This window comes from Rhipicephalus microplus, chromosome 2, assembly GCF_043290135.1.
Source record: "Rhipicephalus microplus isolate Deutch F79 chromosome 2, USDA_Rmic, whole genome shotgun sequence".
In the NCBI taxonomy this organism is placed as follows: Eukaryota; Metazoa; Arthropoda; class Arachnida; order Ixodida; family Ixodidae; genus Rhipicephalus; species Rhipicephalus microplus.
The window spans coordinates 36,090,481-36,108,373 of NC_134701.1; the positions used below are offsets into that span (position 1 = coordinate 36,090,481).

Here is a 17,893-nt window from a genome sequence, read left to right on the forward strand (position 1 = left end):
ACAAGGACTAATGACAGCGCTACATTTTCATTTTGCACACACACATGCATGTGCATGCTTTACCTCAATACACTGTGTGCACTTCGCCACAAAACACGACTGAGTTGCGGCAATGCTGACCAACTTGAGAAAATACGTTTGGGGGTCGGTGATTTAAGCTAGACAATACTCCCAGCAATAACTTCTCGCTATTGCATTGCAAGTTCTCGCTATTGCACACAGCTCCTCATGGTCAAAAAGAACACCCACCACAAAGAAAAAAAAAACACAACATACTGTTACTACAGCTGTAACCACCATAAAGTTTCTAGCAAGCTAGTGAGAAGCTCCACAACCAGAACCGTCGAAAAAAGCTTCAAGCCAAGTGAAGTCCGTTGTGAGCGGCTATATGGGTAAATGTCATTTACGTCTATGGCAATTCACAACGCAACAGGAGCGCAAAACGGGGTCTTTTTTCATAGAGCGCAAAGCTGTTGCGTCTGCTCTTGTTTTCACCGCTGTTCAGGTGAGTGAACAAGCAAGCCTTTCACGGCTGTTCGGCGACGCGTCCGACTTGCAGAGGGAAATTTGTAGCTCTTTTTCTGAGTGTTCAATGCGCAAATACATCTAATATTTTGCTCAATCATTGTTTCATGCGCTGTATGTAGTTGCACTTGGTTGCGCAACAAACTGTGCAAGGAAGTCGGGCTTTGCACTACTCAAAACTGCATCGACAGATGGCGCTGCATGTCCGCAAAACTGCAGAGTCTGGCGTCTATATGGCGTCGCCATTTTACGTCGTGCGAGATCTGCGGTGATAACCTGCCCGTATGGAGTTCGCCGCGCATGAACGACGGAAAATCGTGCAACCTCTTCCTCGTGAACATTCTTGCTGTGCGTGCTATGAAAAGCAGTGACAATCAGCAGACTGCATTAAATGACATTCGCGACAATGAATGTGTTTTCCCGCAGCTTGCATACCAAAACATGGCAGGCACATCTGAAGTCGAAGATGACACTCGCCGCGACTGCAGCAGCTGATAAATGCATATCGGAAAGCGCGCTAGCTTTTCGCAATATTTACACCGAACTGAAGCTCGGTGACCGAAGAAACATTGCCGTTCCCTACGATGCTTCACAGATGACGTGTGGACGCTCATCCCATATCTGTGTTGACGCTGTTATATAAGTTTTCATTGGTTTATTCTTTGACTATGGGGTACTAAGTAATTTTTGCACTGCGTGAGAACGGGGACTGAAAAAAGAGAATTCAAAGTACCAGTCATGGAAGGAAAGCCATATATGTTAAAATAACTCCAGCAAAAAATCTACGAAAGTGGTAGCTGGACTGACATGCTTTTTCGGAAATCATTAGAAAAACACAATCTAAGGTGTACAATACTTTCAGATGGTGACAGCCACACTTTCCTTGTACTACAGGAAGCCGAAGTGTATGGATATATATTCCAATCAACGAGGAAGACTGTGTCAACCATGCTGAAAAATGAATGGGCCCAGCATTGCATAATCTCATTGCTAAGAAAAAGGGGGCTGGAACTGAGAGCCTTAGTGGCCAGGGAAAACTGACTGGTGACTTGGTTACCAAGCTCACTTCTTATTATGACTGGGCGCTGAAGCCTAGCTACTAAAGGTGATGCGAAGTCCATGCAAGCTGTCATGGCAATTGTTACCTATCTGTCATTTCTAATGACGAAGTGTCTAACCACAGTTTGTGCCCATAAGGCAAACATTCTTAATGTCACCAAAATGCAGCCACAGCAAAAGGCGAGCTCATCCCCAAGCATGGCTACAACTTGCCACCTCATGTCTTCAAGGCCCTTTTGCTCATCTACAAACGCTTAACCGATGACAGGCTACTTGAACGGTGCCAGCGGGAGAAAATGCAGAGCACCAACGAGAGCCTCCATTTCATTGTTTGGGCGCACTCAGCTTAAGAGCGCCATTCGTCACTGTTTTCTGTCACAAGCAGCTGTGGCTGAAGCTGTGTTGAAATTCAATACTGGAAATGAAACAACCTCAGCATCAACTTTGAAGGAGCTGCACGTCAATCCTGGACTCTCAGCGAAAAAGGCATGGCAGAAAAAGACCCCCGCAGATCGACCGCACCAGCCCACAAGCATGCCTTTTCGGGATACATGCAGCAGGCATTTTAAAAACACCATTTAGGTGACGCAAAACAGAAGAACTACATGCCTGATGCCTACTGAGAAAGCTGAATTTGTTAATTATATTAAATAAACAACATTTTCATGCTACTGTCTACCCAAAATGGACTTCTAGTCTTGCATAATTTCTCTGTATTCAAATTTTGCTGCAGTTGCAAATGTGTCTAAAAATATCTCTGCTTCTAGAGCAGCTAAAACTGTCATTTTCATTATGACATGTAGCTATATCTTTAGTATAAACAATGGCAGGTGTGAATTTTCGATTGAGATCTTCAAAAATTTTATTTTCGCCGGAAATCGAAGCACAAAGTGGGTGCATCTGCAACAATGAAATGCAAAGTAGGACAAACTTTGCTAAAATCATCAAATGAAAAAAAGCACTCGTACTGTTATGTGGCTTATGTTGATGAGTATACAGGCATGTGCCAATAGTAGCTCTTCAATACAAATTGCTTGTGTCATCATACCGGCAAACAATACGCAATTAGATTTAGGATGTCTAAAAAAGCTAATTGGTCTAGGGGAAAATTAATTACATTTTTGAAATCAGCATCAAAAACTCTTCTTTTTGAACACATGAATATCTGGCATTTCCTGTCAAGTACAGTGTTCCCCCTTAAAGCTTGCAGGTTTTTATTTCATGTAACATTAGTGCTGCAGCACATCAAGGGGAAAAACGCAGCCATTTGTAGTTTGCGAGCGAAGTCACTATTTTCTTGTTCCCAGTGCATCAACGTGTGGCAGAAAAAAAAAGAGGTACAAACTAATTATAGGAGGACATTTTTGTAGCTGTTGATATGTTTTACCACTCATCGCATTACCAGACAGAAGTTTTGTGCCAAGTGTGCAGTTTCTAATAAATAAACTATTTTAAATGTTTCACATAAAAAATTTAGCTAACAAGCGTAACGAATATGACTGGAGATGCTGACTATCAAGAAAACATTAGGAAGCTTGGAGAAAGAAATAAAGGAATGAAATGTCCTCTCATGAGCACTTCTGTTTGAGTGAATTCATTCGAATACCCAAATTTCAAAAAACAAGTACACGTGCATGTCACTGGTACACAAGACGCGTTCAACGAGGAACTCCTGCTAGGGCATTTGATGCTGTGCTGATGTCCAAGGATTCCGATTAGAGCACCTAGTTCACTGAGGTCTGTACATGTTTCTGCGAAATAGTGTCCAAAAACAAATGGCATGAAAAACATTTTTTCAAGGTCCTTAGTTTTTTAAGATAACATTTCCTTGGTAAATTACTGCGTAGGTCCGTGGTGAGTAGTCTAAAGATGTTTGACTTTTTCCAACAGTCTTGCACACTGCTTGCTTCTATAGATCTCCCTAGACTTGACACCCTTCCTTAGAGTTGATAATAATGGGCAAAAATGAGAATAAAAACCAGTAAAGACTCTCTCAATGAGATGAAGAAAGGGCACTGGATGGTTGACAGTGGTAAAGCTGAACGGCTGCTTCTTGGTGTACTTTCATGAATAGCGAAAGAGCATATCAGCAAGAAGTTTCCTTCAGCACAGATAACCACAGTCACAGTCAAATTTTTGTTTATTAGGACAGCTTTTTTCATCAGAAACTACATCATTTTCTTCAAAATTTCAAGAAACATTAAAAAAACAAAAACATGTTCAAGTGTTTCACACACCATGCCCCAGACATTAATAAGTGTTTGATGCCACCAAACTAGTGTTCACCGGTGGAGCTTTCGCTGAGGGTGAGATGCTTCGAACATTTCAGGTGGCTCTGTCTCAGTGTTATTGAACACTTCCGTGCACGCCTCACTTTCACTCTGAAAAAATGAGCTAATGGTACCTTCTGTCACTAGTATGCTTGCTGCATTTGAGCCACCTTGAGCTACACTAAGTGTCCATTCATTATCAATGCTGCTCGCAAAGTGCCAAGGCGCCTCGTCTTTTTTTAGCCTTTACTATGCTCAGCAAATGAGACTGTTTAGCAATTGACACTTTGCTGAAAGGTGGTGGAAATGTCCATTGCATCAAAGTGAGGATCACAGGTATATGTTCTTTATGCAACTTTGAGGTTTGCTTGTCCTATTGCACTGTTCTTCTTAATCACCACATTCAGGTTTTTCAGTTTCTTTAATAAGTGTCGCTGCATGAAGGGCACTTTGTTTACAATGCCGATGCGTATCCATTTCGACAGCCTGGCACAGCACACCTCGTCATGGCGATCATTCTCCAACAGGGAGCAGAAATCTACCACGAACAATTGTTTGTTTGAAGTCACCATCGACTTTCTCTCCAGAAAGCGAAACCGCATAAACATTTTTGCTGCTCTGGCATGAATAAAATTGAATGTGCAAGGTCTGTTATGAAAGAAGGAGCCACGCCTTTTTTTCAGTATTTAGGCTACTTCCCGATTCATTTTTATTAGTAGGAAAAAAAAAATTGTCTGCAATTGCACATCAAGACAGCCACATCGCTGCTTCCTCTGCTGCACATGATGTTGACTGCGCGGCGGAAAGGGCACATGACGTGGTCGCTATAAGTGATGCCAGCGACACCTGGAATGGACGACAATTTGAGGCCACCTTCTCATGCAAGTTTTTCAGCTGTCCCCATCCAGTAACGTTGACTTCGATGAAGAGAAGCTTCTTGTTTGTTTTTTTTTTAATTTTTTTTGCAGACTTGGTGTCATTTTTCAGCAGGCTGGCACTAATTGTGCAATTGCTCCATTATTCTGATTGGAGATGATACACATGACAACTTTGCGAGTTTGAGCCTGAATAGAAAAAAAGTTGTACATGATAATGTGCAAATGAATGAAATGTGGACTGGCAACCATAACATGACCGTTGACATTTCAAAAGCAAAACAATCATAGTGCATAGTCCTTAGTAGTGCTACTGAACAATACTTATAAGCCCATGTGAACCATCAGGTCAATATTTCCATTATGTTATGCTGGAAAAAGTTGACTCTAAGTTTCTTCACTTTATTTTTCACTTATATTGAACTTGCCCACACTGGAGCACACACTGACCCACAAAGGCCTGTAGTTGTAGACTAAGTATCCTTCTCAAAAGACTGATGCTTGATTACAGCTTCTTCACACTAATATGAGACAGAATGAAGACACCGAAGCATCCACATATGTGATGTGGTCACATGCACAAGATAATAGTGACACTACAAGAAGGCCGAGCATATTTGTTATTTATATAAGAAAATCCATAACACTGCACCCTTGTACAGCCTCTAGATAGCGAATATCTGCACAACTCATGAAGATACGTCACGGAGTCACATGTCACTATATCACCAAGAGGATGCACACAATTTTGTGAAACCAGTGATTATGATCAAACTCCTCCCATCCTTGGCACTGTTCTGTGGTAGAGCAATGAGAACATTGATGCATTTAGGTTGTGTGAACCTTCCTTTTAAATCACGAGGTGGCATCTTCCAACCTCTGACCATAGAGCCCAAGCCAAGAAAGACGAGCCACGCCTGCTTGTCCTGCTGAAAACAGCCAGTTGGCACTACCATAGTTCGGACTCCAGCATACCTGCACCGAAAACACTCATTTTAATGGCAACGCCTCAAGACCACTCGCACATAACAACCATATTTTGAAATCTACACAAGGAATAGTGTAAGTCCAACAAGTAGTGTCAGTGAGTCAATTGAAAAAAATGTATTGATAAGACAACACAACAGAAGGTTTTCAAATATGTTCTTCTGGCATTGACACACCACTTTTTAGGCATCAAGGCAGGCCTCATTCAGAATGTTTTTAAAGCACAAGCTGCTTTAGCTTTGTCAGTTGTCTTAAAATGATGTCCTTTAGTTGGAGTTTTCAAGCACAAAAAGTAACAGTTTCGCTGCAAAGGTGAAGCAATGAACGCGATATCAACAAATCCGAAGATCATGCGCTGAATGGCAAGCAAATCGAAATGTGCACAAATACAGCACAAATGATGCATGAAACGTTTGTACTCACAGGTACAGATGAACGCGAATAAGCGTCTCAGTTGTTACTTTGCTGTGTCTGAAAAGTGTGCCCTTTTCGTAAACGGAGACTGTGCAACAATTGCAGCGACCTTTGTGCGCCCGGTAAGTACAGCAGCATCCTTCCAGTGAAAGCCGAAGGCCAGCTAAGACGTACAATTCTCCCCATCGCAAGATAAAAGTGGGTGAGTGTGTGTCCACCCCCTCCTCTCCGTGGGGCAGAGTACACATGAAAGATGAGAGCGTGCCGCTGCATCGTGACGATGTGGTGACGCGCACTCATTGTGCCATCTTGCTGGTAATTCTCAAAGCACGATAGTTACCCCCGAGATGCCTGTCAACAGCGGTAAGTAGTAGATCTAAATAGCTTGCAGTTTGAACGTTGAAGGAGGTGCTCCTCCGTGGCCCAGTGGTTAGCACCTCGCATTCGTGACTCAGGGGTACCACGCTCGATTCCTCGCGCCGGAGTCTTTTTCGCGATTATCTTTCTTTCTTGTTTTTACATATATATTGATTCATATGAGGGGTTTGACGTTCCAAAACTACCATACGTTTACATATACACACATATATATATATATAGATACGTATACATATACGGTGACTGATGGCAACGTCAATGTTGATGCCGGCAGCAAAATCTAGCGGAGAGTGTCCATATAATTTCCATCGCAATAAAACAAAAAGCTCAAGGACATACAAGTTCGATTCCTGGATACGATAAGCGCGTGTCCCTTATGCAGCCGTCGTTCGCTCAGGGAACATTACTAGCTGCTTGTTTCAAGCGCTACCAGGCCTATAATTCTGTCGGTATCATTTAGTAACTGCAGCAATAATAACTGTCGCACCTACCATTTTATGTCATGGACAGAAGTCTGAAATATTGTTACGGGGAAGATTTATTCACCGAGAGCTGGTCTTGCTAACGGCTTAGAGAGCGCACAGTCAAGCAGGCCAACGGGAGAAACTCGAGAGTCCAACCGAGAGTTGTTGTCTTCTTCATTTGGGTGCCAATTCAGCTGTGTCAGGGCGACAGTTCCATACACGTATCATCACCCCGGCCCGTAAGGCACCGTCTCGGTGCCTGTTAAATGAGCGAGTCGGCGTTGTAGGGCTTGAGACGAGGAACGCGGACTACTTCCGTTCTGGGTGCAGCAGCTGATGAGTTTGTGGTAGATGCAATCTCGTAGGTCACAGGTGTGACCTGACGAATGACTCGGTAGGGCCCAGCGTATCACGATAGTAGTTTCTCGCAGAGGCCAACACGTCGAGATGGGAGCCACAGGAGAACAAGAGATCCCGCAGAAAAAACGGCATCTCTATGTCGACGGTCATAGAGAGACTTCTGTGCTGTTTACGATGACGAAAACCGAGCACGCGCTACCGCACGTGCCATGAGGGCACGGGTGATTGCATCCTTAGCAAACGAGGTGGAGAATGGGTGGTCTGATGAAAGCAGTGTGTCGAAGGGCAGTAAGGGGTGACGTCCGAAGAGTAGATAAAAATAAGAGTAGCCCGCTGTTTCATGACGCGACGAGTTATAGGCGAAGGTTACGAACGGAAGAGTCCCAATCAGTGTGGTCGGTAGATACGTACATGGAAAGCATGTTCGTCAATGTGTGGTTTAGTCGCTCCGTAAGGCCGTTAGTCTGAGGGTGGTAAGATGTGGTGAAGTTGTGACGGGTAGCACAAGATCGGAGTAGATCATCAACCACACGAGATAGAAAGTAGCGACCACGGTCTGCGAGCAGGTGAGTCGGAGCGCCATGCTGAAGAATAATGTCGTACAGCAGGAAGTCGGCAACGTGGGTTGCGCAGCTGGTTGGTAGCGCTCGAGTGATTGCATACCGAGTTGCATAGTCTGTGGCCACTGCAATCCATTTATTTCCAGTTGTAGAAGTAGGAAAGGGGCCTAGCAAGTCCAACCCCACTCGATAAAATGGCTCGGCTGGAACTTCAATAGGTTGAAGTAGACCGGCAGGGGGAGTCGTAGGCTTCTTTCGGCGCTGGCAGAGGTCACAAGATGTGACGTAACGGCAAACAGAGCGGTACAGACCCTTCCAGAATACTCGTCGTCGAATGCAGTCGTAAATTCTGGAGACTCCTAGATGTCCAGAAGTTGGAGCATCGTGGAATTGTCGCAGAACATCCTTTCGCAGGTGATGCGGTACGGCGAGTAAAAGTTCCGCGCCGTCGAGGTGTAAGTTGCGGCGGTACAAAACGTTGTCTTGAAGCAGGTATCTGCTAAAAGAAGGGTCAGCATAACGCTATTGAAGGCGGTCAATGATGGTGAGCAGCGATGGATCTCGGCGCTGTTCGTCAGCCACGTTTAGAAAGTCAGTGATGGCTAAAACGCAGGCATCGGATTCCAAATCAGTGGAGCTAGGTGGATCAACAAGGTGCCGGGATAGGCAGTCAGCATCGCTGTGCAGCTTTCCAGATTTGTAAACAACCGAGAACGTGTACTCCTGTAATCGAAGTGCCCATCGGCCGAGTCTTCCTGTAGGGTCCTTAAGCGTCGACAGCCAGCAAAGCGCATAATGGTCCGTGATGACTGCGAACGGACGTCCGTATAGGTACGGACGGAATTTCACAATAGCCTAAACGAGGGCTAAGCATTCCCGCTCAGTGATGGAATAATTTTGTTCCGCTTGCGACAAAAGGCTAGCGTAGGCTAGCGTAGGCTATCACACGGTTGGTGCCATTCTGTATCTGAGCGAGTATAGCACCAATGCCATGGCCGCTTTCATCGGTGCGAAGCTCTGTTCGAGCCGCTGGATCAAAATGAGCCAACACAGGTGGTGATGTGAGGGTGGTAATTAGCGACGCGAAGGAATGTTCTTGGTCCCTTCCCCAAGAAAAGGCCACATATTTTTTGAGGAGATCCGTGAGGGGCCTAGCAATATCCGCGAAATTGAAAACAAAGCGGCGGCAGTATGAGCAGAGCCCAATAAAACTGCGAACTTCTTGTGTGGAATGCGGAACCAGGAATTCTCGGACTGCACGGACTTTGTCAGGGTCGGGTTGAACACCAGTGCCGTCAACAAGATGGCCGAGTAGTTTAATCTGCCAACGTCCAAATGAGCATTTTGACGAATTCGATTGGAGGCCAGCGCAACGAAAAACGTCGAGAATTGCCGAGAGACGAGACAGGTGGCTTTCGAAGGAGGGCGAGAAAACTATTACATCATCCAGACAGCAGAGGCAGGTCAACCATTTGAAACCGCGAAGAAGAGAGTCCATCATACGTTCAAAAGTAGCCGGGGCATTGCACAACCCAAAAGGCATGACCTTGAATTGGTAAAGGCCGTCGGGTGTGATGAATGCTGTCTTCTCGCAGTCGCGGTCGTCGACCGAAATTTGCCAGTATCCGGATCGAAGGTCAAGGGACGAGAAATAGTTGGCACCGTGGAGGCAGTCGAGCGCATCATCGATTCGAGGTAAAGGATAAACGTCTTTCTTGGTGATCCGATTCAGGTGGCGATAGTCGACGCAAAAATGCCAGGAGTTGTCCTTCTTTTTAACTAAGACCACAGGGGAGGCCCAAGGACTCGATGAAGGCTCAATGACGTCTTTACTCAGCATTTTCCCGACCTCCATCTGTATTACTTGGCGCTCAGCATGTGACACGCGATAAGGGCGTTTGTGGAGTGGACTGGCGTCGCCGGTGTCGATGCGGTGGGTTACGGCACTTGTGCGGCCCAGGGGACAGTCGTCGACGTCATAGAAATCTAAGTAAGAAAATAGAACACCCCGGAGCGCCACAACTTCGGAAGGTAAGAGGTCGCTGGATATCATTTTGTCGAGGAACGCCTTGTTTTGCGAGGTGATGACAGGTTTCGTCATGGTCTTAGTGTCAGGTGTAAAAGAACAAATCGAACATTCATCAAGGGTGGAAAGATCGGCTAAAGTGATGCCTTGGGAAAGCACTTGGGTCGACGTAGAGAGATTTAGAACTTGAAGTAGCACCAACTGGAAGTAGCACTGTGTTGTTAGCAACACTCACTATAGTATGTGATAGTGCGATGTGGTGCGTAAGGGTCAAATCAATGAGGGGAGCTACCAGATAGTCTCCATCAGGAACGGACGGGAAGGGCGACAGAGGAATGTACATAGCAGCCTGGGGCGGTAGCCGTAGAGACTCCACGGATCGTAGCCGAGTGCGACTTGGAGGAGTGAAATCGGAGCACAAAGGCAATTCGAGCTGTAAGATACCGGTAGAACAATCGATGAGGGCGGAGTGGGCGGTTAAGAAGTAAATTCCAAGGATGACGTCGTGTGGGCAAGCATCGAGGACTGCGAAGAGAACGGAAGTGTGGTGGCCAGCAACAGTAACGCGGGCAGTGCACATACCAAGCACCGATGTTCGACTTCCATTGGCAACTCGAACAGTAGAGAATATAGCCGGCGTGAGAGCCTTTTTCAGGCGAGATCAAAGTGGAGAACTCATAACAGATACTTGGGCACCAGTGTCAATTAGAGCAGTAACGACGTGGCCATCAACGAACACCCGAAGTAAATTGCGTCTTGAATTTGTAGCCGGTTGAGGGTTTTCGTTCCGAGTCGTCAATGCAGCGCCACCTCCAGGAGCTGCACTCGTCAGTTTCCCGGGGAATGGGCAGAATAAGCCGGTGATGGAAAGCCGCGGCGTTGAGGGGAGCGTGACGGCTGACCCTGAGGTGACGGCGAGCGGCTAGACTAGTTTCTGTGGGCGACGACGTCAGCGTAGGACAGTTCGGAGCGTAGAAATGAACGGCGAGCTGAAGGGTCCAGAATATGGTCATCCGGAAAACCGGGTTGCGAATAGTGTCCGTGGTCCTGACGGCGATCTACATTACGAAAGCTTGGCCGGAAGTACCACCTGTTGCGGCAATGGCGGGAGATGTGCCCAACTCGAGAGCAAGAAAAGCAGATGGGCCGATCATCGTGCATGCGCCACTCAGATGGATTTCGGTAGCGTGGTGGAAACCGAGGAGTCGAAGCTGCCGCAGCGACAAGTGGAGCAGAGTGGTGGTCAGCGTTGTGGACGGGAGTGCTCATGGGCTGCGGCATAAGTCTGGCGGGCTGGGGAACCTGGACGCCCAGGTTAGCAAACTCCTGATGTACGACGACTTGAATAAGCAAGACTGTTGCCCAGTTGTCTTGCACAGGGGGCTGATAGGAAGCGGGTGCCATGGCTTTCAGCTCCTGGCGAACAATCCTTGCGATATTGGCAGGAGGCACAAGTGAACGGGGCGCTGCAGAATCCTCGCAAGACGAAGTCACAGCAGTGTTTGGTAGTCTCGCGATGTGGTGGGTGATTCGCCTGCTTTTAGCTTGCTTAAATCGCCGGCATTCAGATATGATGGAGTCAACAGTGGTGCAGTTCTTGCACATTAGTATGTTGAAAGCCTCATCAGCAATGCCTTTCAACACGTTGCTGACCTTGTCCACCTTGGACATGTTTTTGTCAGTCTTCCGGCACAGTGCCAGTATGTCTTGGATGTACGTGACGTATGACTCCGTCGATGATTAAACACGCGACGCGTGTTCCAGCCTGGCTGCCATCTGACGAGCAACTGACCGATTGAACAAATCGCAAAGCTTTTGCTTGCATGTGTTCCAGCTGGTTAATTCTTCTTCATGCGTCTCATACCAGGCGCGTGCCGTACCCCGTAGGTAGAGTAGAATATTTGCCAGCATAAGCGTTTCGTCCCACCTGTAGTGCTTGCTGACGTGCTCGAATAATGCGAGCCATTTTTTGACGTCCGTGCTGTCCGTCCCGTAAAACGTGCCAGGGTCAAGAAGATGGGGGGAATCACAGGTGATGGAGCCGGCGCGGATGGCGGTGCCTGAGTGCCAGTTTCAGGCATCGCGGCTGGACAAAGCTGGCGTCCACTGCGGAGTTCCAGAGTCGGGTTGTGTGAAGACCCAGCACCTTCCACCAAAAGATGTTACGGGGAAGATTTAGTCACCGAGAGCTGGTCTTGCTAACGGCTTAGAGAGCGCACAGTCAAGCAGGCCAACGGGAGAAACTCGAGAGTTCAACCCACTACAACCACGTTGTCGTCTTCTTCATTTGGGTGCCAATTCAGCTGTGTCGGGGTGACAGTTTCATACACGTATCAATATTATAGTGTCTGATGCGTAATCCATCATGTCCATAGAGGCAAATGTAAAAGATGGCAACACGCTGAAAGCGTTATCTGTTGCACTTCGGCATAAACCATGTTCTTCTGTAGTGCTATCGCATAGCCCTCGCACACTGCTGCGGCCTGGAAGTTTCTCCTGCTCAGACTCTTCTTTCTCTGTGGTAAAAGCCCCACTATATATATGTTTAAACCTGGAGAAGTGTGAAGCACTAGTGTTTCCCAAAGCAGCATCCTCTCATTGCTACAGACAGCACCTAGTGCCCATACGAGGTAGCATCTATTGTATCACAGAAGCAGGACATGCTGATACTTTGTTCAATGCAACTAAAAACAGTGTGCAGCCACTTGCTGTGATTGCTCTTTATTAATATACATAACATTATAAGACATTATCAATGTTGCCATCAAGAAACTGCAATGCATCATATGTGTTGCAGTTGCGCTCCATACGTGGCCTAACATGCAAGCACAACAGCATCCATTGCACAAACAAAGCTTTTCCCAAGCCAACCCGCCATCATATCTGCCACTCAGAGAACCTCAGGTACATTGTAGTGGATCATATACGTTGCAGTTGCCCTGCATACGTGGCCTCACATGCAAGCACAACAGCATCCATTGCACAAACAAAGCTTTTCCCAAGCCAACGCGCCATCATATCTGCCACTCAGAGAACCTCAGGTACGTTGTCTCTTGTGGGTGAAAGCCCATTCTCATGAGGTTTTCAAGAGTGAACGCGCCACCGTATTTGATTGATATGTGGGGTTTAACGTCCCAAAACCACCATATGATTATGAGAGACGCCGTAGTGGAGGGCTCCGGAAATTTGGACCACCTGGGATTCTTTAACGTGCACCCAAATCTGAGCACACGGGCCTACAACATTTCCGCCTCCATCGGAAATGCAGCCGCCACAGCCGGGATTCGAACCCGCGACCTGCGGGTCAGCAGCCGAGTACCTTAGCCACTAGACCACCGCGACGGGGCGCGCCACCGTATTTGCCACTTGATATACAGTGATGGGCTATGACAAGAGCAGGTTCTACAGCGCGAGCACATAAGGACCTAAAAGAGAGAGCCAGGCGGGGAGGCAGGCCCATATCCAGGAAATCTTTTAAAGCTGAATAAACCCCCCCCACCCCATCCGAATTTCGAGAAGGGGGCGGTACCCTAAGGCACCCCCCCTCCCTAGTTACGGGCCTGTGGTTAACCCTTGCCACCTTGTAATTGATCAGAAAGCAGTTCCCGAGAAATGTGGTGTGGGCTGGCACATTTTCATCATTGGTCATGTCTGGCTGGCCAGTACGGGTTTTATCACTGACCACTTCCCGACCTTGTAAAAAGGTCTTGTGCCTCTGCTGAATTTGACATTCTGTCAACCAATCACAGGAAAAGTTTCTCCTACAAACTTGCAGAGTTTCACGCAAAGTTTGAGGGAGACCCTTTGTTTCAATAAGGACTTCATTGTCTCAACAAACCACGAATATCCGCTAGCTGTCCATAATTATTCAAAATGACCGGATGTTCGAATATAAAAGATGGATAGCCACTAGACGAGCTGTGAAAAGCCATGTCACATGCAGTTGTTTTCTGGACGTCCAAACTGGATCAGACATTCGGTTTCGAATGTTGACTGACTGTCCATATAGCGACATGCCAACGACAAGTGCATTGATTGATAATTGATTAATCTAAAATTACGGTGTAGTAAAAATATGACTCTGCATAACCACAAGTGAATATTATGCGAAATTCAGAAAAAAATAAAACAATAAATTTTATTCAAGTTTTATTTGAAGCTGCAGCAGTGACATGCAAATATTCGACTAGATTAATGTACAACTGGGCACAGGGCACCATATGATCAAGCTATCACTCATTGTGGAAAGGTGAAAACTTCATAAGTTGTAATGCTGTGTCTAATACAATGTGTTGATGAATTTTGTAAAAGGTCTCTCACACAAAATCCAACTAGCCATCTTCCCTTGCAACTTACATGCTAACCTCGATCACAATGAGCAGATCGATGCTATCTTTTTAAATCGTACCAAACCATTTGATAAAATTATATTTTGAATAGAGGTAAAAATGCCTGAAGGCCAGTGTGCTTAGATTCACGACTACTCCATCTCTGCCTTTGGTGCAGCCTGCTGAGTCCTCCTCTCTGCCTGTAGGAGCACTACTAGTTCTTTTTAAATCCACCGCATCGGCTATGGCACTAGCTATAAGCGATGCAGGTGTTTCTCTCAAAGCTCCTTTCAGCCACAATGAGCTATCTGCACCGGTACATTCAGTTGTATCTGATCAGTGCTTAGCCATGCCCTCATAAAAAGGCTGCATCACTTTAGGTGGATTAGTGGCCGATGACCGAGTGACACATCCCAATGAAAACAGAATAACCATTGGACATCCAAAACGACTCCGAACATTGGCAGACATCAACGAACGTGTGAGGAACAGCAAATAGACATTCATTACAATTTGAGTTGAATATGTCCCACGAGGGATATCCTAAAAATGACGCAAGACAAACACAGTATTCAAACTACGCGCGCTAGTTTGTGCGCCCCTCAAGAGACCAGCGGCCTGATGATGAGACAAGAAAAGGCCGTGACAACGCGCGCCTTTTCAGCACGAGATTTCGACGAAAAAGAAGTGGTGCACCACTCGAAGTTTTCTTGGAGACTGATTCCTTTTTGCTGACCGCCTGTTAGAATCGCTGCTACATTTTCCTTTACATTTTGGGCACAAGTTAGCCCCAATAAACAGTTATTCTTACATCATTTGGATTATGCGTAACAATATCTTGTCTCGGATATTCGTAAAAAAATGTAGTTTCATAGACATTTTGCGTTCTAAACTTGCTTTGGTAATTCTGACTGCGGCTTGGCGCCAATCACACAAAAAAAGAAACTAGCTACATATTGCTTCACTGATCATCGAGTGAAGTAACAAAAAAATTAGGAAAATATAAATATTTTAAAAATGACCAAACAGTAATGACAAAGTATATTTTTAGCATGCAGATTATGTATTTAATTGAAATTTCACTACTTCAAAACAGGAAAGCTGTGCGCATTAGTAAATGACAAAAATTCCGATCAACTTTGTTTGTTTAAACATTGCACCATTTCATAATCTTTCAAAACCTGAAAAAATGCAAAAAAACGTGTTAATTGCTTACATTAGTTAACTCAAGAAATTTTTGTGGTTATATACAACATTCGAACTTCACATTTACTAAATTTTAGCAGAAAATAATTTGCCAAAGATGTGTTGTTTCTGTTTTTTTTATTCTAAGCAGCTGTGTGTGCACGAGTGACACACGTGATTCTTGTTCCCTTGATGGCATCAACTCCGTGGTTGAGCTTCTGTACAATGATACTGTGGACGTTGAGAACTCTGAAAGGTCTCAGAGCAGATACAGAAGCAAGTTCGTCTTTGAGCTTGCGGTACAGTGTTTATGATGTGCCAAAATGAGATACCTGCAGGTGTTTCGTGGGCCTGTTCATTTCGGTGCCATGTCAAAGAAGGTGTCGCAGCCAGCCTCAGGATATCATTGCTCTTGCAGGCTCTTCAGCTGTTGTCAACTAGTGAGTGTTCTTTGCTGTTGTAGGGAATTTTATCTGAATGAATAATTAATGTGCAGCTATCATTGTGGCAAAAAATGTTCTAGTGCTTGATTGTGGTGGTTGTTAGACCTAGTTTTCAATGAAGACAGTGGCCTTCAGTGGCACTAACGTGAGGAATGTTGCGAATGACAAAAATGGCAGCTTTTACACTGCTCTCATGCAAAGTAGGCACTCGATTTACGTGTTCATCGAGGAAATGAAAACACAATCTGTAACAGACGTGCGTATCTAAATCATTCAAAGTTTTTAGCTCTGCAAAGCATTTGTGTAATTTTTTTGGCTGGATTATTTTATGCACTAGCATGTCACCACTCTCAGTAAGTCTTGTGTTTTATTGCTTATGCAGAAAACATGTTGGAAAAAATTTGGTGAGGTTAGCTTGCCAGACACAGCCAAGAGAATGAAAAGAGACGTGCTTTCAGATAAAGTGGCTACAAATTTCATCTGGCTAGGTGCCAAAGGGAAACTGCACTTCAGAAGACAGCATGCTGCCAAATCCTGCTTGGTATGATTCTTTATGCGTTACTTTATTTCTTTAAGCAAATCTCTCTATCACTCATTACATTGTTGCTGGCACATTTGGACAGTATATTTAGCTGCTCAACATATGAATTTTGAAGTCTGATTATGATGGTTTATATGAGCTGCAATTGGGCATTAAAACAAGAGTACTTCTCAACTCAGTAGCTTTGACATTTTAGTTGCAGGGAAAGCTCATAACGTTAAGTCGGACAAGTTAGTTATTCAGACAAATGCCCATTGTTCGTCTGTTGTTCTTGCACTGTTTTTAAGATCGAGAGAAAGCACACTAGAAAGTTTCAAGCAAATTTTGATGCATGAGACACATTATTCCCAGATCATGTATTGGCTCTAATATATATATATATACAGGGTCTCCCACATAATTTGAGCCAAGAATTTTAGAGTGAAAGACATTTATTTAGGAGGCGAATTGAACCAAATGCATACTACTCGCACTAGCCTGTAGTTACTCAGGCTATTTTTTATTTCTCCCCATACTAACCAATTAATGATTTTAATTACCAATTTTTTAAATTATGGGCTGGAAACTCAAGGTATGAACACTGAGATGTAGAGCACCTTAAAAAAACACCGGCTAAATTGTTTCCTGTAGCGCTGTTATATTAGTCTAGCGCTGTTATTTTTTAAGCATTGTAAAGACAGCCTATAGCAGCACTATAGCAGTGCGCTCGCGGTCCGTCACATGGCTTCTTTTCACATTTTGTGGGCTTTATTTACAACGTTGAAAAAATAACAGCATGAGACGTATTGTACAGGAAACTATTTAGTCGGTGGTTTCTGAAAGTGCTCTACATCTCAGGGCTCGTATTTTGGTTTTCCAGCCCATAATTAAAAATAGGTAATTAAGAAATATTAGTTAACTAGAATGGGGAGAAATAAAAGATAACCTGAGTACCTCCAGGCTAGTGCGAGTAGTACTCGTTCAGTTCAATTCTCCACTGAAGTGTCTCTCAATTTCAAATTCTTGGCTCAAGTTATGTGGGACAACCTGTATGTATGTATGTATGTGTATATATATATATATATATATATATATATATATATATATATATATATATATATATATATATATATATATATATATATATATATATATATATATATATATATAAAGAGTGTGCCACACTTGCCTCCATGAATACAGGTGGCACTAACTGACTCTGCCACGTTTATATTTACATATAAACCCAATAAAGTGACTGGGGGAATAGCCGGCGTGATAGCTCAGTGGTAGAGCATTGAACGTGTTATTTGAAGGTCGCAGAATCGGCACCTGCCCACGGCAAGTTATCTTTTCGCCCACTTTCCTTTCTTCACATTTACATTACAATTCAGTCTAATAAATTTCCCTATACTTTTGTTGGCATTAATGTCTGTTAGATCCTCATTAATATTGTGTCAAAACGTAAAAAACGAGGCCTTAAGTATACACTTCTTTCT

General features: G+C 44.7%; 1 protein-coding gene across 8 annotated transcripts in view; it reads right to left on the minus strand.

Annotated features, from left to right (window-relative positions):
- Positions 1 to 3,706: 3,706 nt before the first annotated feature.
- The window catches only part of LOC119169139 (uncharacterized), a 748,171-nt gene continuing 733,984 nt past the window's right edge, over positions 3,707 to 17,893 (minus strand). For all 8 annotated transcript variants that reach the window (XM_075883059.1, XM_075883033.1, XM_075883044.1 and 5 more), the window contains one exon: positions 3,707 to 5,704. In XM_075883059.1, coding sequence (XP_075739174.1) covers positions 5,585 to 5,704 — 120 coding nt within the window. In that variant the 3' untranslated portion in view covers positions 3,707 to 5,584. The remainder of the gene's footprint in view (positions 5,705 to 17,893) is intronic.